This window comes from Rattus norvegicus, chromosome 1, assembly GCF_036323735.1.
Source record: "Rattus norvegicus strain BN/NHsdMcwi chromosome 1, GRCr8, whole genome shotgun sequence".
Lineage (NCBI taxonomy): Eukaryota > Metazoa > Chordata > Mammalia > Rodentia > Muridae > Rattus > Rattus norvegicus.
In genome coordinates this window covers 50,083,579-50,109,386 of record NC_086019.1, presented here as the reverse complement: position 1 = coordinate 50,109,386, position 25,808 = coordinate 50,083,579, and the positions used below count along the sequence as shown (strand labels likewise).

The 25,808-nt window shown below is 42.1% G+C and overlaps 2 protein-coding genes and 1 long non-coding RNA gene across 13 annotated transcripts in view; 1 reads left to right on the top strand and 2 right to left on the bottom strand.

Moving 5' to 3' along the window:
* The window catches only part of Acat2 (acetyl-CoA acetyltransferase 2), an 18,047-nt gene extending 9,500 nt beyond the window's left edge, over positions 1 to 8,547 (bottom strand). Inside the window, exons 1-4 of the mRNA NM_001006995.1 lie at positions 8,467 to 8,547; positions 7,854 to 7,988; positions 3,532 to 3,713; positions 392 to 509 (exon numbers count right to left, since the gene is read on the bottom strand). Of these exons, the coding sequence (NP_001006996.1) occupies positions 392 to 509; positions 3,532 to 3,713; positions 7,854 to 7,988; positions 8,467 to 8,521 (490 nt within the window). The 5' untranslated portion in view covers positions 8,522 to 8,547. The remainder of the gene's footprint in view (positions 1 to 391; positions 510 to 3,531; positions 3,714 to 7,853; positions 7,989 to 8,466) is intronic.
* LOC102553528 (uncharacterized) lies at positions 8,437 to 13,848 on the top strand. 2 transcript variants are annotated; one of them, XR_010059062.1, is made up of 3 exons: positions 8,437 to 8,573; positions 8,872 to 9,041; positions 9,853 to 13,848. It is a non-coding gene; the product is annotated as an uncharacterized LOC102553528 (long non-coding RNA). The 2 variants fall into 2 exon arrangements; XR_010059065.1 differs by lacking the exon at positions 8,437 to 8,573 and adding an exon at positions 8,589 to 8,687.
* Positions 13,313 to 25,808, bottom strand: part of Wtap (WT1 associated protein) — a 25,102-nt gene continuing 12,606 nt past the window's right edge. For 3 of the 10 annotated variants that reach the window (NM_001113542.1, XM_006227892.5, XM_006227893.4), the window contains exons 6-8: positions 22,275 to 22,453; positions 16,164 to 16,318; positions 13,313 to 14,533 (exon numbers count right to left, since the gene is read on the bottom strand). In NM_001113542.1, coding sequence (NP_001107014.1) covers positions 13,953 to 14,533; positions 16,164 to 16,318; positions 22,275 to 22,453 — 915 coding nt within the window. In that variant the 3' untranslated portion in view covers positions 13,313 to 13,952. The other 7 variants (XM_063270739.1, XM_039086894.2, XM_063270747.1 and 4 more) reach the window with 4 other exon arrangements.

Genomic DNA, 25,808 nt, shown 5'->3' with positions numbered 1-25,808 from the left:
CCTAGCCTCTGCTAGTAACATGTGGATGGGACTTTCAGCTGGCACTACAGGGAACTTTAAGGATAGAATAGATGAGCCACATACATTTGGAAGGCATGAGCTCTTCTTAGCTGTATACAAGGTCTAGTCACCAAAGTCTTATCATACCAATGATCAACTACAACAAGCCTTCTGCATCAGGCCATCTAGGGAAGCTCCATGAAGCTTCCACGACACAACAGCCTGTGACTCTCTGGGTACTACTGTATGCCTCAGCTTCCTGACCATATAGATGGTGGACGATGTATGGAAGTGGGACAGCCACCAGTCAGAGTCTATATAAATGAGCCTCACTGTCACATACTATTGTCAACCTTTTGAAAGCTAGTGTTTGCAGGCATATCGGCCTTACCTGTGATGCCCATGTGGTAGTTGTGAAACGCATCTGTGAGGCCATCACAGAGGATGCTGTCGGCGAGTGGCACCTCACCCATCTTCACTCCTGATCTCAGGTGAGCCAAGTGAGGGGCCTGACGCAGGAAGGAAGAACAGACTTAGGACGGTTGTCACTCCTCCTCTCAGGATCCTCTCAGACCCAGGAGGGTCTGCCTTGGACTTCCTCCCTCTTCATTACCCATCGAGCCCTTCTCCCCACTACCTGCTCTCCCAGGTCAGGACCTGGAACCTCCTGGTGTCAGCAGACAATCCCACCTGCCTTCTCTTAGAATCTGTTCCTCTAGCCCTTGTCAATTTCCATCTCTCCATCAAACCTGTCCATTCTGTGTCTTAATTCCTTGTGGTTCTAGTATTTCCTTCAAGGTGGACAAGGATTACCTCAGGAGATGATGGCATAGAAACCTAACTCCTGTACTACTTTCAAAGGATATAATGTGTGTGTGCATGGAGTTTATGTGTACCATGTGAGTGCGTGTCAAAGATGGCCATGCGGATGACCTGGAGTTAGGTAATAGGCAGTTGGGTACAGGACATGGATGCTAGGACATGAACATGGGCCTGTGTAAGAATGGTACAAACTCTGAACTCCCAATGGGTTGCACCTGCCCAAGAGCTATCTGGATTCTGGAATGAAAGACGCACGCACGCACGCGCACACACACACACACGGTGGGGAGGGAAAACACTTGAAAACAAACAAAAAAAAAAACCAAAATGATATAATTAAACTCATAATTTTGAAAGTAAAATTTTAAGAAGTAAAGAAACAAAAGCCTTGCATCTAAGTGGTGGCTCCAGTCATCAGTATTCCCACCTTTAGGTTGGGAATAACAGCACTGACTCTGTATTGGCTCCTGTGACTACTCACACCAGCCCTGGGGGCTGGTATGCAGGTTAGCACATCTAACCAGAAGGACTCCATTCTCTTTGTGACCTTCAGCCTGCTTCTTCCTGAGCTCTGCAGTGGCTAAGCTCACTAGGTCTCTGACTGTGGATTCCGAGGTCAGACCTTGAGCATAGGAAGAAGATGCTGTTCCGATGCAGTGCCAGCTTCAAGGACAGCACTTGGTGAGAGAGATGGGGATGGAAGCCTCCTGCAGAGGAGCAGCTCTCCATGATCCTCAGCTACCTTCTTTCTTTTGGTTTCTGAGACAAGGACTTACATGTGATCCAGGCTGGTCTTGAGCTCCAGAGCTCACAGCTTTCAGCCTCAGCTCCTGGAGAGCAGGGCCTGGCAGGCCTCACCATGGGTGTCTGCTACATGTTCTCCCTACCCTCTAGGAGGTCAGTGAAGTCTGTCTCCTGGGATCCCTCCTGACCAAGGGCCATGACAAGAAGGTTAACTGGCAATGTGTGACTTGAGTCCTCCTTCCAGTGGAAAAGCAAGTCCAAACCAACTTAGCCTGATTCCTGTCTCCCTCTGGTCTAGGATCTGGAGTGCAGCTCTATACTGCCGAGGCTCCCTGTGCTTATGTGCAGATATGGTCTGGTCTATTCTAATGGATGGTTCTGGGCTCTGGCTCCAGGTCAAAATTAGAGGAACATTTTGTAGGGATGAGCTGTATGCAGGAACGGTACGCTCATGGTTCCCAGACCTTACCTAAATTGTTCAAGCTCTAATATTTTAAGCTGTGGGTCAGTCTCTCAGAAAGTTCGATGACAGAATGAACTAGGGATTTCTAAACAGCAGAGCCATGCCCCATTGTTTCTCTCTGTTCAAAGTACATTTAGAGTCATCTCCACAAAACCAAAGGTAGTGCTAGATAGCACTTGGGTGGGTAGTGATATGTGGACCTCAGTGAATTTGAAGCTAGCCTGGTCTACATGTGGAATTTCCAGGCTAGTCCAAGGTATAAAGGACACTGCCTAAACTAGAGGCATAGGTGTAGCAGGGCATGGTGGCACACACATTTGAGCATAGCACTCAGGCTGCAGAGACAGGCAGATGTCTGAGTTTCAGGCCAGCATGGTTAAAAAGGGAGTTCAAGGACAGCCAAAGCTACACAGAAAAACCTGGGCTCAAAAAGTAATCACACACACACTCCTCACATATATACATATATATGTGTATACCCCTTACCCAACACACACGCACACATGGGGAAGAAAAAAAGTAAGAAGGTAGTGCTGGTGAGAGGGGTCAGACACTCAGGCACTTGCACCCAGCCTGATGACCTGAGTTCAGTCCCCATCTGGTGGGATGGAAAGAATCATCTCCAGGAAGCCATTCTCTGCCCTCCATAAGGGTGGGTGCATGTGAGGGTAAAGGTATGCACCACCAAACCACAACTGTATTTTTTTTAAGAAGAGGAGAAAGACTGTAGTGCATGATGGGAAACAACTCACCATGGGGAGTGATAACTTGACAGCATCTCAAGTGGAAATCGTGGGGAGCTCACCAGGATAATTAGTCAGGACCTTTACTGCACCATCTAATTTTTATTCTTTGATAACAAGTGGAGAGCTGAATTATAAATCTGGATGACAGGGCCTTAGTGACCTTGGTGTCAACTTCCTAAGGATGACGCCCCTCAGAAGTTGTTGCCTGTGGATTACCTTTGACTTTTCTTATGTTCTCAAAACGAATGTGCTGCACGAGTCATGTTTGTTAACTCTTCTGATGTGAGAAAAAGGAGCTTTCTCAAAGCTTTAAGATTTTAAGGAAGACAACTTAAGATGTTTAGACTGTTGGGAACTATACAAAGATTTAAAAGAATGTTTTGCTGGGGATGGTGGCACATGCTTTTGTCTCAGCACTGTGGAGGCAGAGGAGGAGAGGAAAGCATTTATAAGGCCAGCCTAGGCTACACAGCAAGTCCTGAGCTAGCCTTGGCTACATACAGAGTAAGGAGGGATAGCAACCAAATAATCTTGTGGGTTCATTTCAGAAAGTACAGTAAGCTTCTGGAACAACAGCTTAGAGAAATTATACTCTCCTCTGGCTGCCTGGCTGATAGGCTGTTCTTCACATGGGATTTCTCATCCTCCCTGGGGAGCAACATGCATTCAGGCAGGGTCGGGCTGAGTCATTTTCTGTGTTCCTCAGAGGACATGGCCCCGGCTGACCAGGATGGCGGGCAGCACCTCAGCACTTACCTTGCTCATGTTCTCCATGCCTCCAGCAACCACGATGGTGGAGTCACCCATGGCTATGGACTGAGCTGCAAGGCACACGGCTTTTAGGCCCGAGCCACAGATCATCTGGCAGCTCCATGCTGGCACCGAGTAGGGGATCCCCGCACCCACACTGGCTTGTCGAGTAGGATTCTGCCCACAGCCTGGAAGAAGGAACACAGAGGCCTCAGGGTCTGCAGTTCTCAGCCCGTGCAGCAGAGAAGCCTGTAGGTTTTTCAGAGAGAAGCTCCCTCCTCCATAAAGTGTTCCTGAGACCTTAGCACAGAACCTTATGATCTTCAGATCTAGAAAGAACTTGACTTTTCCTCCTAATAGGCAAGAAACTTAATCAAGACCAAAGGTAACAGCCAGTTAGTTGCACTCCTGTAAACAGAGGCAGAATCCAGGCATGCAGAACGCTGTGTTCCCAGGTTCAGGGTATAAGATAACGAGGGAGAGAGACGGGTTATTTAAGGAGGAAACCTATGCACAAAAGCTATGCTTTATATCATGCCGGTGTGGTAGCTCACACTTGTAATGCCAGCATTTTGTTAACTGAAGGAGAAGGATCTCACTAAGTTTGAGGTTAGTTTGGGCTACATATTAAGTTTGAGAAAAACATGAACCAATTGGTCGGTTCAATGGTATTCTGAACTACATTATGAGTGAATTTCAGGCCAGACTGCACTATATAGTAAGCCCTTTTCTCAGAAAGTAAAAATGAAATTAAATACACTTAACAAAATTAGAACCAACAATTCACCTAAGATTTCCTTCAGCTGCCCACATAAATAAACAAACAAAAATTCCACTTCCTTAAAAGTAGAAAAGTGACAGTCAAAACTCTGAAATGCTATCAGTCACACTGTCTGACAGAGAAAAAGAGTGGTTTCCTCTTTTGGAAGTTCCAAATACGCATACATCTATGACCTTTCCTTATTATGTTTATTAGAAAAATACTAATGAGACACTGTCAAAAACTCAGTAACTATACTAATTAGTGCCACTAATCCGAGGTTTGTTTAGAAGTAAAAAACACATAAAATTATTCATCTCTTTAATCTTTGCCTTCAGGAGGAAGCGATAGGTGTGAGTTTAAGACAGGCCAGGGCATCAGACAATTTTGTGGCTTAGAACAGTGACTCCTGCCTGTAATCCAATGACTTGAGAGTTAAAGGTAACAGGTTTGCTTCAAGGATTGCATATGTTGAAAGGAAGCCTTTCAATGTCTCAAATTAAAAAGTCAAAAATTCAAAATTAAACTAATAAAATACTATTCAGTAAACATATTACTAAATATGGTACCTGTTCTTTAAACAATAAATGATGTAAATATTTAGCAAATAACATACATCACACACCCACCCACCCACACCCACACCCACACCCACATACACACACACACACACTTCCTACCCTCAAAGTACTTAGGGTTCAGAAATGAGTATTACATTTGATAGTGCTAATTCAGTAGACTATAAGCCCCATGACAGACCTGGCATAGACGGTGTTTATCCCTTGCTTCTAAAACCATGTTCTGGATGGAGAGATGATGGGTCAATAGTCTTTGTAAAGGCACTGAGTTTGATTCCCTGCACCGACATCAGGTAGCTCACAGCTGCCTACAATTCCACCTCTAGGGCATCTGATATTTGTGTATGTTTAAAGAAAAAAAAAAAAAAAAAAAACGGGCTGGAGACATTATTCAGTAGCTCTGGCTACTCTTCCAGAGAACCTTGGTTTGATTCCAAGCACCTACATAGTACAACTGTCTGTAACTATGGTCTCAGGGGATCCAATGTCTTCTTCTGGCTTCCTTAGTCACTAGGAATGTTTAGATATACATGGAGACAAAGTACCCATATACACACAATTTGTTTTTAAGTGCTGGGTGGTGATGGTGCACTTCTTTAATAAGAATGATTATGAATAAGAAACAGGCAGGTCGAGGTCTTTGAGGTCGAGGACAGCCGGTCTACAGAGTGAGTTTCAGGACAGCCAGGGCTACAGAGAAACCCTGTCTCAAAAACAAAACAAACAAACAAAATAAAACAAACAAAAAAGAGAAAGGTGAACTGTAAACCCCAAACTTTGAAAATACATGTCAAATATCTTTATTTTAAAAATCTCAGATGCTCTGGATGTGAAACTTATGATCTTCCTTTTTTAGTAGCTTTGCGAACATTAGGCAAGTATTCTACAACATCCCCGCCTTCCTGTGCTCCCTTCTAAGGGCCTTGCTTGCAGCTCAGCCTTCGTCTGATCCTCAGCGGCAGGCCTCCGAGTGCTGAGGTTACACTGACAGACCACCATGAGTGCTGAGATGCCACTGCACGACCCATCACTGTCCCATCACTGTCCTGCTAAAGTCACGATGTAGTCTGACTCATAGTTTGGTCAGTACAAAAGAACAAACGTGTCCATGTTTAGATGGGGCACATGAAATTGGTCTCATGTACAAAATCACAAACTTTTAAATCATAAACATTTTTTGTGTTCAGGCTCTGTATATAGGGAATACATATACACATATTCCTGAATGTTAGATTAGGTTGTAACTATGAATATAACAGGTGGTCTATAAATGATGATGACGAAATTTTCTACTCAGGATTGGGTTCCAGCCAGGATATAGCCGTCCTTGCAGAGATGAAGATGAAGATAATATTCCCCGCCCCCTCCAAGACAGGGTTCCCCCATGTAGCTCTGGCTGTCCAGGAACTCGCTCTGTAGACCAGGCTGGCCTTGAACTCATTGAAATCCACAGGCCTCTGTCCCATGACTGCTGGGATTAAAGGCATGCAGTACCACAACCTAGTGAGATATACATGTGGATGAGTGTTTTCCATGAACAGTATGTATGTTTGTTTGTTTGAAGGTGCCTGATACTGACAGAGGCCAGAAGAGGGTGCTGGATTCCCTAGAAGAGTGAAGAAGGCTCTAAGAATCCAAGAGAGTTCAAGGAAATAAATCTGGGTCCTTTACAAGAACAGTGCTTCTTAACAAATAAGCAATCTCTGTAAGTGCTAAGAGAGTCACTGGGGTTCCTTAATCTATCAGACTTTTGAAGAACGGACTCTCCAAAACTGGAAGTCCCCTAGGAATCTCATGCTGGGAGAAGGAAGAAGTTGAAGCCTGGTACAAGGCAAAGGAGATCTTTCTTCCTAGGAAAAAAAGATTTCACACACTCTGAGGACTTGCTCCAAGATAATGGGTCAATGGTGGTAGGTGGGGTGATAACATGACCAGACTGTTTAGAGGTGCAAATCTCCAATCATCTATTTAAAGTTTAATCTCACTTCGGGGCATGAAGATGGACATGGGTTGGGGGAGGGGTCCATGGATCTCCTCCCAATTTAACCAAATTAAATAAATCTCCCCTCTCTGCTATTTACTATCCATTTTGCTCTTCCACCTAGCTTATGAAGGACAGCTGGCTGGACCTGGTTTCTTGAGATAAAGATTGGGACATCAAGTTCTATAACGACAATACTTCATATATACTGACGTTTCAAAATCCAGGGGGTGAGGATCTGAAATCAAAACAATTGTAGCTCCCAGTGTTTCAAATATGAATGTCCAACTGACACACATACAAATGGTCTCGGACAGAGGAAGAGCAGAAGTTGGTATTGAATGTTAACAATTTTCTCTACAGTTGATTCACATGTGAGCTGAGAGAGCACAGGGCAGGGCAAGAGAGTGAACTCGTGACCACATGCACGCTAACCGCACAATTCACCCCTGAGCTACACACCCAGGTCCCAAATCGATTATCAACACGAACTGACCACAGTAGTCACTGCTCTACAAACCCAGGAGAAATCAGAGGTAAGATGAAGCATTCTTCCTCCAGAGAGTCCCCTAGGAGTGAGGGACAGCCTATCTCATGACAAGTGGACAAGGGCTCTGCTGCAGCCTCACTTGCAGCTCTGGCACAGTGTCAGGCCCACACACTTTTCTTGACTGTGTGACATTTTAGGGGTATGTGGAGAACTATGCATACTTTCCCGTGCATCAGGCTGGCCCTGCTCCTAACAATGCAAAGGCGGTCACACCACTGGTCTAAAATCACTCAGGAAAACTTTCATAAGGAAGCTTTGACCTCAGCTACAGGAAGGAGGAGGGACAGAAAGAATCCTAGCACAGGGAACTCCAAAGCAATGTGTGGTGGTGGTGGTGGTGGTGGTGGTGGTGGTGGTGGTGGTGGTGGTGGTGGTGGTGGTGGTGGTGGTGATAGGGTGTGCGAGCATAAATGTTCTGTTCTAATGAACCAGACCTGTCCTGGGCTATTGAAGAGTTACCTGCAGTCAAAACGTGTCCAAATATGACCTCGGACACCTCTTCTGGAGCCACTTTGGCTCTCTGAAGGACTTCTTTGATAACAGTTGTCCCCAGGTTGTGGACAGGCACGGTGGACAGGGCACCATTGAAGGAACCTATAATGGAATGGGGAAGAGGGAAGGCATCTGAACCAAGAGCACCCTGAGGACCACGGAGGGGGTGGATGGAACAACATGCTTTCCAAATAAAAACGGCTGGAGCCAAGGCGGGAAACGGCGATGGCGACTTCCAGGACAATGCTAAGGCCAAGGCCTGCCTGGAGGACGAGCTCAGACCACCAGCTCCCGGCCCCCCGCCACCACAGCGTGATCAATGGTGCACCGCTGAGCGGACCAATCAGCGATCAGGAGAGAGAGCGCGTCCCAACGCCAGCCAATAGGTGAGATTGGCAGAGCGGTGGCTCTACTGGGAGGAACCAATCGCAGCACAAGAGGCGGGGCCTCGGGCGAGGCGCGGGGCACTGAGCAGTGGTGTCGGTGGCCGGCCGCCCCCTCCCTGTCACGCGAGCTCGGGTCTCCGCGCACCTGTCGGGGAGGTGGGTCGCAGGCCGATGTGACCCTGTGGGACACTCACCTATGGCGGTCCGCGCCGCTGAGATGATGACGACGGGGTCCGAGCCTGCATTCATCCTGTAGCTCCGAGGTCTGCTAGCTCTCAGCCCGGCGCTCTCTGCGACTGAGGTAAAACTTCTTCCAGCCTGACAGGCCGTGCTGGGGGGCGGAACTATGGCCTCCACGCCACGCCTCCTCACGCCTGCGCAGGACGCTGGGCGGGTCTAAGTCCCGGAATTTGGGGTAAGGGGTTTCTATGCAACATGGCCATGTCGGGGTTTTGGGGTGTGGAGGATCCAGGGATGTTGTGTTGGAGGTAGACAGTCTAGGGGTGTCGAAGAGCGGTGTGGTGTGCAGACGACTGGTCTAAAAGTCTTAGGTGGGGTCGGTTGTAAACGGCCCAAGGGTGAGATTTTTTTTTTTCTAGGTGAACTTTTGGACCTAGCTTAACCTTTTCCGGATTGGCATCTCCAGTCTCTTCTGGAAGGTCCTCCTCCTCATCGCTGACAGCTTTTGAGCGCGTAGCCTCTTTACTAACAGAGATCCTTAGAGCAGTGTATCTCTGCTGTCCAATCCTTTCGTACTTACTCAACCAAAGTAAGTACTTACTGTCTTGTGTCATTCATACCTTTTGCATATACCCTCTGGCCATCCCCCAGTCCCAACCCTAGCACAGCCCTAGCTGCAGTGTTCCCAGTGGTTTGAAAGGAGAGTCATCCTGATTTACCGCTGCAGCTTGCTGGCCCTCAGAGAATGCCGTCTGTTTAGGAAAGCAGAATTCTGTGGTGGAAGGAAAGTCTTTTCTCGGCAAGTCTTGCCGTCAGTGGGTCAGTGGACAGTGGAGTAAGAGAACAGCACCACAGGTTGTGAGAAAGAAAGACAAACAAACCAAACAACAACTGATCAACTGGTATATCCTCCTATTTCAGGAGTAAAGCAAACTGAAAAATTAAGATTTTGAGAGAGGCAGGTGGATCAAATAAGATGGATAAGTAGGCTCTAGAGTTGAGGCTAAATTCTGGATTGTGTTCCCTGTTTCCTCAGGGGTCCAAGATATGCAAAGGATTTCCCATGCTTCCATGCTTCCTACATTTTAAAAAGATGTATTATTCTATGCCTATGGAGGTTTTGTCTGCGTATATGTCTGGGTACTGTGTGACCATGCAGTGCATGAGTAGGCTAAAAAAGGTTGTTGGATCTTCTGGGACTGGAGTTAGAACAGGTTGTCAGCTGCCCTCTAAGTCCTAGGAACCGAACTCTGGTTCTCTGGAAGAACAGTAAATGCTATTAACTCCCAAGCCACCTCTCCAGACCCCATGTTTATTACATTGCTTCCTTCTTTAACGATGATTTATTTTTATGTGTTTTTGTTTGCATGCATGTATGTGCACTGTTCACGCGAACCTAGTGTCTGCAGAGGCAAGAAGAGGATGCTGGATCCCCTGGAACTGGAATCGCAGACGGTTGTGAGCTACCCCGTGGTTGCTAGGTACCAAACCCAGTCTCTGCAGGGGCAGTTAAGTGCTCTTCACCCTGTGCCCTCTACTTTCCCACTACTCTGGCCACTCTCCAGTCCCCTTTGTGGCTTTACTCTGACTGCCCCTCACCCAACTTTGCAGCAGCTTCCTGGGAAACAGCATGTCCACCCACCCCATCACTTCAGTCACCACCCATTATGCTAACAACTCTGGAATCCTAACTTTGTTGCCTGTGAGCAGACTGGCCCTCTCTAAACTTTCTATGACAACTTATCACATCTAACCCAAACTCATATTTACTTCTTTTGTTTATTTCTTCTGACTGAAGAAAGTCACAGGGAGTAATGTGACCTTCTGTTAGCTAAGCTAGAAATCTCTGGAACTCCATTTAGGCTTTACTTCCTCCAGGAAGCCTTCCTAAATTCTACCCTCTGCTCTTATACCTAGTCTTTGTACTTAACCAAATAATTCTTAGTTTCTAGCTTTCTCTATCATGCTGTACAATGGACTCTGGACCCCTTCTTACACTGTCTTATTATCTATGCCTACCAGTTTAGGTAGCAAAGCTAACGAGCACTAATGTATTCCTCGTGTTCTGTGCATTGAGTACATGGATATGAGTGGGGTGGTGACATGGGCCTAGAGGCTGAGCATTTGGAAAACTGACAAAGGAGAATGAGGAGCTCAAGGGGACACGGGGCTACATGAGCCTTGGTTTCCCCTTGAGACACAGGTCTGTGGAGTTTGCTCACCAACTGTAAAGCATTTGTGCTAACAAGAGGACCAGAGTTTGGATTCTGAGAGAAACTGGAGGTAAATGTTGGGTGGATATGAAGGTCTACCTATAATTCTAGTCTCAAGACTAGATCCGTGGACTGGAACAAGCTGGGCAAGTTAGATTGGCTGTATTGCTTACCTGCTGGCATACAAATCAATCATGCCCCAAAAGAAGATAGAAACCAGTACATGAGTAGGCTAAGAGGTTGTTGGATCTTCTGGGACTGGATTAGGCTGTCAGCTGCCCTGTAAGTCCTAGGAACTGAACTCTGGTTCTCTGGAAGAACAGTAAGTGCTCTTGAGGAAGATCTCAGACATTGATCTCAGGCCTCCACACATAAACAATCATGAAAAAATGTGCAGGAATATTTTCTTCTAAGGACAAGGTGTGTGTTCACTTGTCTCCTTCCTGGAGGCTTCACCGGGAGTATGCAGTGCCAACTGCTTTTGTTGAATGATCAAAGAGAAGTCTTCATTTTAGCTCCTTATAATGGTCTACTGAGAGATGTGCCAGATGCAAGCCAAAGATAATGAGTGGAGTAAAGAATAAGAGAATAGTTTTTACTTTTCTGTTTTCATTTTATTATTCTGGTTTACAGTTCCAAAGAGATAGTCCATTATGTCAGAAAGGCATGGCAACAGGCAGAGGAAACAGGGCAGAAGGAAACTGCTACTGGTCACATTCTAATCTTTACCTGAAGCCGAGAGCTAGAATACTTTTATTGTTGCTGTTTTAAACTTTTTTCTACTGTTGTTTTCCCTTTTTTTTGAGAAAGTTTGTGTAGCCTTGGTTGTCCTAGAACTTGTTCTGTAAGCCAGGCCAGCCTTAAACTCAGAGACCCACTGTCTCAGCCTACCAAGTACTGGGATTAAAGATGTGCGCCACCACTGCTTAGCTCTTTTGTTTTTGAGACAGGGATTATGTAGTTTTGGCTGGTCTGGAACTATGTAGACCAAACTGACTTCCAAACTATATTCTCCTGCCTCTGCTTCCTGAGTATTGAGATTAAAGGTTTGTATCACGATGCCCAGTATTTTTTTCTTAAATATTTGTGCATGTGTGCGTGCACATGTGTGCAGGGGCCTATGGAGACCGCAGAGGGCTTTGGATCTCCTAAAATTGGGAGTTATAGATTGTTGTGAGCTGCATTGTGGATGGCAATGGAACCCAAGTTCTTTCCAAGAGCACTACTTGCCCCTCATTGCTGAGTCATCTCTCCAGCCCCTACAATTGTTTCATAAATAACACTTAGATCTAAATTCATATGCAATTAGGCTGGGGGGAAAATAATTTAGTAGTACTACAGACTGCTATTTGTCCTGAAGGAGTTTTTCAATCATTCAGGGCTTGTTTCATGATTAGTTACAGAAGTCCAACTGTCAGGAAAATGCTGTTTCATGAATATTGTTTTTACAAAAGCCATATTAAACACAGTTGAAAGGATAAGCTCATCTGCTAAAGTGTCTTTCTAATATGCACATTTTACACATGCTCACATTCATTTTCTCAATACTAGTACTCTGACATAGTAGCTTCAGATTGGCCTTCATTTCTCAATCCTGTTTCATTCTCTCAAAAGTGTTTCAATTAAACAGCATCAAACAGCTACCACCACAATCAACTTTTCACTCACAGAACTGAGGCTATGACAACTGGCCATCTTCCAATGCTAGACTTAGTGCTACTTTTGATTCTTTTTGCCCATAAATTTTTTTTTTTTCTTTTTGGGATAACCTGGGCTGGGACCATGCTAAGTAAGCAGTCTACCACTGAGCCACACCCCTATTCTCAAATTACTTCCAAGGGCTGTATTTAACCAAGCTTGTTGCCTTAGCCTGACATTCCTAACTATATACTTAAGCTTTTATGATTTACATTCTTACTGCAAAACCATCAGGCTCATCATTTCTGGCTCCAATCTCCAAATATTTGGCACAGCAACCTCAAAGACTGTCCTCCATTCAGGTTTGTTTCTTCTTTTCTTCCTTTTATTCAAAAGTGTGAAGGGAGGCAGGAAAACATTAAGGGCTGATCTCAGAATCACGGGTTGGGTGACCTGCCAGCGTAAGAATAGATGTTGTCAAGGGAACAATTTAGTCCCCTAAGTGTTACAGAAGTATTGGAGGGTCCCCATTGTCATTGCCACCTTTTATGAAAAGAACGATGGCAAACTAAGGATGATATAAATCTGGCAGATGCATGGGTAGGGAAGAGGAAGAGAGGAGGTGGGCAGAAAGGGAAGAGATGGCACAGCTGTTAAGGGTACTTGCTTCTCATGTCCACACCCACACTCAGGATATTCCTTAGGAGTGCTTTAAAGCAAATGTCTCTGAGTAGTAAAGATACACCTCAACCCTGAAAAATCAGATCTCAAGAACAAATTGCTCTTCAATTAAAACCTAAAAATTAGCTTTTAATCCCTTGAACTATAGTCAAACTCCCACTTCATTCTGCAAAGAAAAGTGCAAATTAAAATTAGATACATAGACTTAATGCAGACTGTTTTAATTTGACCTTTGTATATGTTACAGGGTAAGTAGGAATTCAGCCATTCAGTGAAAATAAAGGACAATTGCTAAACACACCCAAGACAAAAGGAAAAACCCCAGGAGTTACAATAAAAATTTTTATTTAGGTTTGGTCAGTACAGGTGAGATATACTGGAGTCACAGGGCAATATGCATTAACAGGACACAACAATTCATAAAAACTTAGTAACTATGCACACGGATTTCTTAAACATTCAGTTCAGCTAAAGATGAATGCACAGATGTATGGTGGAAAAACTATCTAACGCTGAAACTACTATAGGACTCACATCCAACTCTTTAGTGATAAAACTACTGTACTGGGCACACTCGGCGGTCCTAAGCCCACATCTACTCTAACAAGTCTGAATGGTGCATGAGTAACAACAGCGTGAGGAAGAGTGCCCTGACAGCACAGGTTCTAGATAGACAGATTTATACAGACGTCACTGCTATAGATTCCCATTTACAACTTCACATTAACTCATATAAAAATAACTTGACCCTACACAAAATGTCCTTTTAGCAATGTTCAAAGTAATTAACTGTTACAATTTTCAAAGTAGCAGAGGTATTGAAGCAATTAAAAAAAAAAAAAAAAGAACCAAACAAAACAAAAACACACCCACAAAAGGGTATAAATTGTGACAAAAGTATGCATTAATTTTTGACAGTATCCTTCCCCCAATTAAATGACACTGTATAAAAATTTGCTGGAAAAATATTACAAAATTGAACCCTGTACATTTACACTTGAGTCCAAGCCATTCTGAACATGGCGGGAACCCACAGTTCGATTACCTTTCCCACTCACTGCTTTCTCCTCTTGAGGGTCATGACTGGAGTCTGTGTCATTTGAGTGATGTGTGAGAGAGTTTTCACTGCCCGTGGGAGAGTCTACACTTTCATACCCCGCACTGAGTGGGTTTATGTAACTACTACCTCTGCCAGTTCTCTCCTCTGAGCTGTTGGAGGCCTTATTACCGTTCCCTGAAGAAGAAGGAAAGTCATCCTCAGGAGTGCTCCCCTCCCTGTGAAATCCAGACCCAGACGTCCTCTGGCGGGAGGAGCTGCCATTACTTGGTCCATTTGCCAGACGACTGCAGTCTTTGCTTGTGGCCTCTGCCTGATCCACAGGTTCAGAAGATGTAGTCCTGCTGGTACTTGGAGCAGAAGCTTGAGACTGCTGCTGCTGGTACTGTGCCAACTGCTGTCGAGTCTCCTTCAACTGTTGCTGAAGAACTAGAATGGTGCTCTGCATACCCTCTACTTCTTCGTCAAGTTGAATGATGAAGTCATTCAGTTCTGTGCAAAGGAGAGTCAGACCTATTTTAAAATCTGAACATATTTTAAAACATTTCTGTGTTATATGTGCACACATGCACTCAACTGTGCATGTGTGCAACTGTGCATGTGTGCATTAGAGGCCAGAGGTCAACACCAGATGTCTCTTTTCTACAGCTTTTTACCTCTCATTGAACCTGGAACCTACCCTTTTGGCTAGACTAGTTGACCATCAAGGCCCCAAAATTCACCTTCCATGCCGCCCCTAGCTCCACACCTAGCTTTTTGTATCAGTGCCAGAATCCAAACCGAGGTTCTACTACTTGCGTGGCAAGCACTATACCCGTTGAGGTACTTCTCCAGCCCCCTTAAATATTACACACCAGGGACAAAGCTAAGTAGTCGATAAATGCTTACCAAGTAAATACTACTCTAAAACTGGAATAGCATACTTAAAAGAATTTACTTGGATTTTAATCACCATTCAAGAATGAAACGTTTGGAGGGTAGCTGGATGTTTTAAATACTATATTAAAGAAATCAAGTTAAAATTGATTCCAACCTCATACAATTGCCAACAACCTGTAAAATCTTATCTGTGTCCCTTTTCTTCGCCTTTAGCCAGGCCCTTAAATTAAATCTACAGCATCTCTAGCTCTCAGTTTTATTAGTTTTTTTACTCTAACCCAAAGAGGTATGTGTACTAACCAAAGTCTGCTCCACATACAGTAACACAATCCTATAAGAAATACCTGGGGATTGCTAAAATACATAAATCTAAGGTTTTTTTTTTTTAAAGGCTTTAAGGAGAACCTCTCAATTGCTACACAGTATCTCTCCCACTTAACATGTTTACACATAGTAAAATCTAAGAATGACAATATTGTCTATTGGCTTTCTTTGTAACCAACAATCAACTACACTGGTTCTCAGTTTACATGTTCACAGTGTGGCTCCGTTTTCTTTACTATTAATCCATTTCACAAAACAAGAAAAAAAAATGTAGCGACACCTGGACAAAAACTGACTACGGTAACAAGCACATTTGGTTTTTATCAGCAAATTTAAATACTAAATCCCCCTTTCACTGAAGGGCACCTTAGTATTATTGTTACTTTTTTTTTTAAAGATTTATTTATTTATTATATATAAGTACACTGTAGTTGTCTTCAGATACACCAGAAGAGGGCATCAGATCTCATTACAGATGGTTGTGAGCCACCATGTGGTTGGCTGGGAATTGAACTCAGGACCTCTGGAAGAGCAGTCGGTATTCTTAACCGCTGAGCCATCTCTTCAGCCCTAATTGTTACTTTTTAAGCCACAGAAATTACCAAGTGTCCAAGATTTATACTTAAAGGAAACTGTTAATGATAGTCATGCACTGAATATCAATATTTACCCCGAAACAAAACATCTTTATCTTACAAAAAAACATAGAGAAGTTTACCAATATGCTATTGTATCAGTACCTTGGGGAACACTCTAATATTCGATGGTTTTGTTTCATAAGTCAATGGTAGTTGTTGCATGCACAATTTTAAGTAGCCATCATCTAAGAAGAGCATGCACAGAATCTGATCTACCACAACCCTGGTAAGCCATAAAGCCCGTGCAAAGTTAAAGGAAACTGAAACACAAACCCCCTTACCATCCTGACTGCTTTTAAGCTCCTCACTGTATTTCTTCTGTAAAGCCAACTCGGCTTCAAGCTGTGCAATACGGCCCTGGGACAGCTGCCTTCCAAGCTCTTGGTTCTCCTGGATAAGCATTCGACACTTCGCCATTAATTTTTTGCCTGTTTGGCTGCAAAGGAAAGAGCCAATCATCACAAAATGAAGACAAAGCTCTTTACAGCCTTTGTTCACAATTATTACAGGAGATGTAACACGTACAGAACATAACTATGTCACAGCAGATGCCACCCTGTAATTACCATCTTCTTTTCTGGAACATGTCCATCTTCTGCACTTCGGAATTTTACCAATAGAGCAGCAAAAATAGGCCTTAAACAAAAAGTGCCAAATAGCCACTTTCTGTTCCTACTATATCAAGGTTTTCATTCTAAATTATCATTTCAATTATAAGCAGGTCATTTAACATGTATCTTGGATTTAACTGTTACACCAAGGTACTAATTCATCAAACATAAAGGTTCTTTAAAAAAAAGTATCTGTAGTATCAATTACAAATGCATGCCCTTCACCACCTATAAAATACCTATAAAAGAATGAGGATATATTCTTGTAGGAAATACACATAATGGATTCCTTTTATTGGGTAGTCTTCTGGGACATACAGCTTCTATGAAAGAATGTATCTTTTAAAAGACTTCCCAAATAGAAATCCATTAATTCCTTATTTAACTTGAGACATAATTTTTCTTCTCTTTGTTGTGAAGTAGATGATGTTAAAATGGCAATCCTCTTACTTTTGAAGAACTAGGATTATAGGGATGAGCCACTCACTATGCCTGATACTGGTATGTGATTAAGATTGTAGAATACCAAGTCACAAAGATTTGAGTTATTTCTCAAGTCCTGAATCATCTGCCAGATTACGGGTGCCATAGAACAATTTTCCAACAGTAGTGCCCTAACTATTCAACTCCCACAACAACCAAAAGGGTAGCAACCCAATAAAATCTCACTGCTTTTAGCCTTAGCAACTGACTTAAATATGTAATTGTGATACTAACTTTGAGACTTGCATAGGAACAATTTAACATTCTTCGAATTGTGTTAACACTTTGGTGTTTTTCCCATATATAGTGTAACTTGCACTTGCCAGATACATAGATTTTCATCTGGTCTGAGAAAACACCAGAACCCTAAAAATAGTAGTACTTTGTTGATAACTCTTTTACAGGTAATGTAGGATTCCTTAACTTATAGCTTATGTTATATAATACAGTTCAATAACAACCAAAAAAAATGCAATTAAAATTTCCTTACAGATATTCTTAGAACATTAAAAACCAGGTTACTAATGTTCAAAGAGTCAAGGCAGAAGCTCTGGGTGCACACAGTAAGTTTTGTTTAACCATTCCCTTCAGTTATTGTAGCCCCACATCCTCCCCACCCTCGTTTCCTATCCGCCTCCTCAGAATTTAGCCTCCACTAAACAAACTCTTAGAAATTAACAAGGAAACAAGACATGGAAACCACTGTCAGAGACACCAGAGCTCCTTCTTCCTTCTAGCTGTCTGTCCATACTCCAGTAACTTCATGTCTTTTTTTTTTTTTTTCTTTTTTGAGACAGGGTCTGGCCCAACATGGTGTTTGCCTTTAATCCCAGCAGAGGGCAAGAGGATTTTTGAGTTTGAGGCCAGCCTGGTCTACAGAGTGAGTGAGTTCAGGGCAGTCAAGACTACACAGAGAAACCCTGTCTCAAAAACAAAACAAAGCAAAACAAAAAAAGGAGAGTGTGGAGAGAATCTCACTATGTATGCCTGGTTGATGTTAGAACTGATTGTACTAAGACTCACAGAATCTACACACTTCTACCTCCCAAGTATTGGATTAAAGTTATATGCCACACTTGACCAACCGTTTCTCGGAATCATATATAGATTTTTCAGCCAGAAAATTCTACTTTTCTGTGAATAAAGATAAAAAAGTTTAAAATACATTAGTTGGTCACTTGACTTGACCCCATAGAAAAATACCAAAACTTTTAAAGTATTTTATTTAAAAATGTGTAACATAGCTTAACTAATGTGGTTGAGAACGCTCAGTAGGCTGATATAGTCCTAGTGTAAAACTGAAACTAGTCTATCTAGGCCAGCACTGGACACACCAAGAATCTAAATTTACTCTTATCTAAAATACCTAAAAACTGCTTTAATTTTTGTTAGCAACTATGCTGTATAAAATCAGTAGTTGTGGTTATAACAGCACGCATAAACACACTCCACACATAAAACGTTAAGGGAGTGTACGCTTGAGTTTCTTTAGCAAGTGAGGCCCTGGGTTCGATCCTTATTACTCTTCACCAAAGAAAAGGGTAAGGATATAGCTCTGTTATAAAATGCTGCTCTAGCATGGTCAAAGCCCTAGGTTCAATCCTCAGCACTACAAAATAAGTAGAAAGAGAAGAACTTAACTACAAGTAACTATTTTTAAATGGATATTAGGGGTTACTCCTTTCTTTCTTTCTTTTTCTTTTTTTATAAATAGGGACTGGAAAGTTAGGCCAACAGTTAAGAACATTGGTTACTTTTCCAGAGGACCCAGGGTTGATCCCCATCACATACATAGTGGCTCCCAACTTCCTGTAAGTCCAATTCCATAGCATCTGCCATCCTCTTCTGGCCTCGATATGCACACGGTGCAGAGAAAGACATGTAGACAAATCACTCATATACACATTCAAATAAATACATCTTTAAAAATCAAATGCCTTCATATTTTAAAAATATTTGTTCTCTTTTTATGTGTGTGGGTATTTTGCTTGCATATAAGTCTATGCAACACATGTATGCCTGATGCTGGAGAGAAGCATTAGTAGATGCCATATAGGTACTGGAAATTCAATCTGGGTCCTCTGGAAGAGCAGCCAGTATTCTTAACCACTGGGCCAACTCTCTAGTTCCTTTTGTTTTTTAAGAGTCTAATGGTGGGACTGGAGAAATGACTCAGTGGTTAAGAGCACTGACTGTTCTTCCAAAGGTCCTGAGTTCAATTCCCAGCAACCACATGGTGGCTCACAACCATCTGTAATGAGATCTGATGCCCTCTTCTGGTGTCTGAAGACAACAGTGTACTCACATACATTAAATAAATAAATCTTGAAAAAACAAACAAACAAACAAACAAACAAAAAAACCAAGAGCTCAGTCTCAGGCAAAGTTATAAATTGTATACTTATTAAAAAAAAAAGGTCTCAATGTGAAGCCCTAGCTGACACTCAACTCCCAGAGATCTGCCTGTCTTTGCCTCCTAAGTGCTGAGATGACTCCAAAACCAAATGACCACAAAGTTAACAGGAAATACACAAGGACTTCAAGAAACAATGAACATCAGTATATTAATTATCAAGGGGAGGAAGCTTGGTTACTTTGTACAGTTGTACATACAATCGCCTAAATATCTAAGTGCGAGTTGAAATGACCATCTACTCCTAACCACTCTAAGATGAGCATGTCGTCTAATGGAGTAGTGTAGAGCAGACAATATTACGCAGGGAATCACAGTCCCTCTCTCAGTAGTTCTTTTGTTTACTTTTTGAGACACAGATCTATGAATGTACTCCCTGAATTCCCTATCCTACTGCATCAGCCTCACCACTGCTGGGATTAAAGGCATGAGCCAACCACATCCAGCTAAAAAAAACTTTATCCCTCAGAATTAGAACTACAGCAAAGGGAGGGAATACCATATACATAAGAAACCTTTAAGCCCAATCATTGGAATCATTTCACATTATTAAGCATTATTTTCAAATTAATAATATATTTTAATACCTGATTCATTAAATCATATGGTTTAGTTTTAGAAATCTCATTGATGGGTTATTAAAATAAGATTAATAAAAGGAAATACTGAGTAACCATTAAAAAGGTAGTAATCTAAATATGCTAAAAATATCTAACAGGTAAAAATGAAGCGTGTGTATGTTCGATATGATTACATTTCTTTAAAACCAATATACATGAAATCATTGTGTATCCATGAATTATCTTGATGATACCCAAGATACAGCAGTACTGGTCCTGCAGAGCAGAATGGGGCAGTTCGACATCAGGTCCACGAGTGACACTTTCCATCTCTCACCTTTCTCTAGTATTTCATTTGTATACACGAACATGTATGTCTTATTAAGAGAGAAGATTAACAATAACAAGAAAGCAGGCCCACAGGCCTCAAAGTTACTGTATTTGAGTAGCAGAGAAAGACTGGCTAAATCTGTGTACATATTAGCAACACATTTTAAGAATTACTACTCAATCTACTAAAACTGTATTCAGGGCCATTTCAACCATGAATCTGAAAATGCATAAAATAAATACAAAAGATCCAGTTTTGTTACAATAAACTACTTTTAAACAGATTGGTTACTTACCCTTCAAACCCCCAGAGACAATTTTAGAAGCAGACTTGTTCCTGAAAAGTCATACAAATCATTCCTCCAACCCACCCCTGCCCACAATCAGTTCACTAAAGCACAAACATACAAGATACTTACAATTGATTGAAACGATTAAGAGAGAACTTAAGTCACCCTTGTTAAAACTGCACTTAAACGTTGGGGCATGCTGGAACATTTATCTTCTACTCATCTCAGACTCCATTATCACCAAGGGAAAATCAAACTGGTGACTTAATAGACGAAAAAAATTCACCTCCAGGATTGGATGAAAGCATGAAGATATAATGCCTCATTTATCTAAATGAGCAAATGAGTTTGCTAGAAATGATCACTATACCTTTTTCAATTCACAGAACATCTCACTTGGACCAGCCCAGAGTTCCAACACATTTCCCCCATCTTCTGGTAGGTACCTCGTGAGACTGTCCCACAATATGTTCTACTGCAATATCCTGGGGCCAATGCCAAGTCTCCTTGTCTTTTATACCTTCTGGAATAGTCTTTTAAGCGAGACAGCCTTTTCCTTCACTTTAAAGAGCACAGAATTTTTCCAAAGTGTTGATCTGCTCTCCATAGCCCCCCAAAGTAAAATATTGAGTACAACAAAATTATCAGAGTATTCCTTGAATTAAAAAAAACCCAACTATTTCAAGGCACATTTAATTTAATATCAAGAATTCGATACAAAAGGCCCCAAATACAATGAAGGAACACATTCCCCCATTTAACACCAACGACAATGCTGTTTAACATGTGCCTGCTGAATGAGATGAGGGTTTACTGAATAATGGGAATCTCATCACAGCCAAATACCATATACAATCTAGTTGTGAAATGAATGCTTATAATGCGTCAAACAGTTTAAACCTGAAGTGTGAGACCACACCTTCACGTTTGTACAGTCCTCGGTTAAGGTTATCTACAGTTTCCACAACCATTCAAAAAACAAACCATTGATAAAAACCACATAGATTTAAGGCTCCATTATGTAATATAGAGCTCAAAGCTAAATGGATAAATATATGCACTACTTGTACTGGTAGCTATGACGTGATAGTCTCACGGCTATTAGAGTTGGTTCTTAGCAAGTAAATCCTTTAAAGGCAAAATTCACCTCATTTGAGTTTTGACCCAGTAGTTCAACAATCATGAAGTCCACAGTCTTATTGGCATAACTGATGTACAGTGTCTCTAAGTCACTATGCTCATGGTTAAGAGCGATGCATATTCCATTTTTACATTTTACTGGAATTTTACATGTTCAATTCATGATTTAAAACCTCTAGGTTTTCAATCCTCCAAACTGTCTGAAGACACAGTGTGCCACAGACTTAAGACTTCTGTTTTTCCCTCTATTTTCTTCAAACAGAAACATTTCAAGTGTCTACATGTCCTAGAAGGGGAATTTTTCGGAGGTGGCCTCTTCTTCGGAATAGTCCGACGGCATCAGGCCTCTGAAGCAAGGGGGAGGGGAAGAGAAAGAAGCTGAAACACAAGGTTCATCTGGTAAGTTTTACATTAACCATTACAAGCTGGACAGTCTAAGAATGTGGCTTTTTTGGCTCAAAAAGTCTGAGTCTTGGTGTGGAAACGAGTACTTGGCTGTCCCACCACAGCTTTCTCGAGGTGGGACTGTCAGGGAAGTCTTGACTGGGGAGTATGATTTGTTTACCTATCAGGCGTAAACTTCCAGGCACTCAGTTCATTTTGGGCTTGTTCCAGTTTGTCTTTAGTCTGTTCCAGTTCACCTTTCATTTTTAGGAAAAACAAGTTGATCGCTGGGTCTACCATTGTTGATCTCAGTTGGGCTACACTCGGCTGCTGAACTTGCTTGAGGTACTGGATTTGAGTCTGTGCAAAGCAAAAGAAATAATTACTACCAAATCAAAAAAGCAAAAACAAACCAAACCAAAACAAAACAAAACAAAACAAAAAAAAAAAAAACAACCCTTAAGAAGATGAGAAATACCCTTATTACCTGGACAATAAGTCAGCCTATTTGTTAGGTCAATAACCCTTTTATATTAAGTCTCCTCCCTAAGGTTAAGGGTGTAGCTCTGTAACAGACAGCACACATGGAACAAGGCCCTTAAATCCAATCTCTAGTACAAATACACCTAATTTCAAACAACACCAACACAAACCCCAGAAAAAGTACCAAAACTGAAAATGATGGCACATGCCTGTAATTCTAGCCCTTAGGAAGTAGAAGGAGGATTGTAAGCTCCAGGACAGGCTGGAAAACAAAGCAAGACTTTCTCTTAACAAAACAAAGATACCAAAGGCTGAGGATGCAGCCTAGCAGTAGATCACTTGCATTATGTACAGGGCCCTAGAACCACAAAGGAAAAAAGTGGACAAGTGAAAAAACTAAGGGTTAAGGCAATTCATAAGGTTACATCTCACTGTACATCCAAAACAGCATTAAAACAAAACAAAACAAGGGCCGTATCATAATCTGGGGGAGTGGTGGCACATGCCTTTAATCCCAGCACTTGGGAGGCAGAAGTAGGCCTGAGTTCAAGGCTAGCCCGGGCTACAGAGAAACCTGGTTTGAAAACCAAACCAAGCCAAACCAAGCCAGGCCAAGCCAAGCCAAACCAAGCCAAACCAAACCAAACCAAACCAAGGCTGCATCACACTCAGCCACTGAGAGCATGAACTGGGATTTGGAGACATAGCTCAGTGGTCGAGGACCACTTTCTTTCGGAAAGACCAGGGTTCAAATCCCCAAGATCTGACACCTTCACACAGACATAAACAGACATGCATGCAGGCAAAGTACCAATGCATGTAAGGTGGAAATAATTAAAGAAATGAAAAACTAACTAAGAGCACAAACTGCTCTTACAGAGGCAGAGTTCCAGCTCTCAGCAACAACAATTGGGCAGCCCCAAAAACTGCTTATGACTCCAGCAGGATTGGGGGTAAGGGTGTGGGTGGATGGATCCAATGCCTCTGGCATCCTCCAGCAGAAACCCACACAGACACATGCATTAATAAAAATAACTTAAACCAAAAACTCAAACCAAACTGAGCATGGTGGTACATGGGAGGCAGTCTGATCTATACAGTGAGTTCTGAGCCAGCCAGAGTTATATAGTGAGAACTAGCCTCAGAACAAAACCAAAATACAAGCGACATTTTTTTATTTTAAGGACTGACAATTGCTAGAAAGAAGCAAAGTTCAAAATGTTATTATAGAGCTGGTGAGGTCTTAGCTTACTTTTTGCCTAAGCTACATAAAACTCCCATAGACAAGGTTAAAATTTAATACAATTTCCACTTCTAAACTTAAAACAGTAGTGACATTATGTCTTTGTATTAATGAAGTTCTATAGCATCTTAAGTCGTTTCTCTGGGTAGATCTGACTCAGGAAATAACAATGTTGTATGTAACTGATCTAGACTAAGCAAGCCGAATAAGTAGAATCCTAGCATCTGTGCCTCATGACTTCTGGTGTAGAACATTTTACATGGTACTAGAACCCTCTTCCTTAGGTATGAAATTTTCAACTCCAGTTATGCTATTTACTAGTGCTCTAAAATAACTTTTTTAAAAATATGAATTAAAATTCCCCTATCTCCTTCATACCCAAAGTACAACTGGGTCAAGAGTCTTGTGGTGCCCTAACGTTTGCTTTTTAAAGTTTTAAAAAATATCACATCATTTTATGCGTATGGGACAAGTGTAGTTCCCTCCCTCCTACCACGTGGGTCATGGGGGTTGAACTCAAGTCACTAAGCTTAGTAGCAATCATCTTTGACTACTGAACCACAGTCAACTCTGCCCTACCCTAAGGGTAATAAAATGAAAGTTTAAATTTCCTACCATACATTTAGTAGAAGGCATACGTATACTGATTGACTTGAGACTACATTTACTTATGAGTTCACTACACACAAATAGAAAACAATAATTTATAGAGACACCATGTTTTTCTTTTAAGACAAAGTCTAATTATGTAGACCTGGCCGGCCTAGAATTCAGCGACCCATACTGTACAGAGCAGGGATTAAAGCCAAGAGCCCACCAAGCTTGCTCTGACAGTATTCACTTAATTTCTGTATCTGGATGTTAGTATGAGCATGTACCTTAGGGTACCGGTGGAGGCCATCAGATCCCTGGGGCTGGAGTTACATAGGGAACTGAGTGTACTAGGAAGAGAACTCCAGGCCTCTGTACAAACAGTTATCAAGCACTTTAATCATTAGACCATCTTGCCCAGCCCCTTATGGAAAAAATGTAAAAGAAATTAATTTTAAACAGAAAGGTTACCTGTTAACTCAAAGTACTGCTAGCTACTAAAGTATTTTAAGAGAAGAGTAAACAACATCATGTAGTGTCTCTCATGTTTTCCTCATTAAGTACAACAGTCTCACAACATTGACTCAGACTAAATCCTAACAGTCAGCACTGCTGGTCATGGAAAGGAGGTGAATGGAACTAGAAAAGAAAAGGAGGCGAATGCTATCAGAACAAACTCCCTTTGCTAGTGGAAAAAAAAAAAAAAAAAAAACAACCCACAAGGAAAGATAGATAGGTTTAGGGATAGCAGGACGGCTAAGCAGCTAAAGGTGCCTGCCTGCTGTCAGTCCTGATAATCTGAACTTAACTCCCAGGATCCCTATGATGGAAAGAGAACCAACTCCCACAAGTTTCCTCTTGACTTACACATAAAATAACCATACTAAATAAACAAAAATATAATTAATAAAAGTCTTACAGGCTAGCAAGATTTTTGGTAGGTGAAGGCACTTGTTGCCAAGTCTGCTGACCCGAGTTCAATCCCCAAGATCTGCATGGTGAGAGAACTGCTGCAAGTCATCCTATGACTTTCATATTTAAATAAAATTTTACTCAAGATGTAAACATGTGTGTTTCCACATGGCCAGAGAACCATCTTGAGTGTTAGCCTGACTATAAACCTCCGGTATTTTCCCTCCCTAGACAACATCCACTTTGTTTTTGGAGGCAAAGCATCTCACTGGCCTGCTGCTTGTTGACTATAGCCAGGAAGCCCCAGAGATTGGCCTCACTCCACTGGCTCTCCTTAGGGCTAATCACAAATATACCTCCCCATATGAAGACTTTTTTTGGTACTGGGATTCTGGACTCAGGTCCTGAACCCTCCAGACATTCTCTTAGCTCTGTGTAACTATTTGAAATTATCACCTGCTTTAATTACTCCATTCTTACTTTTAT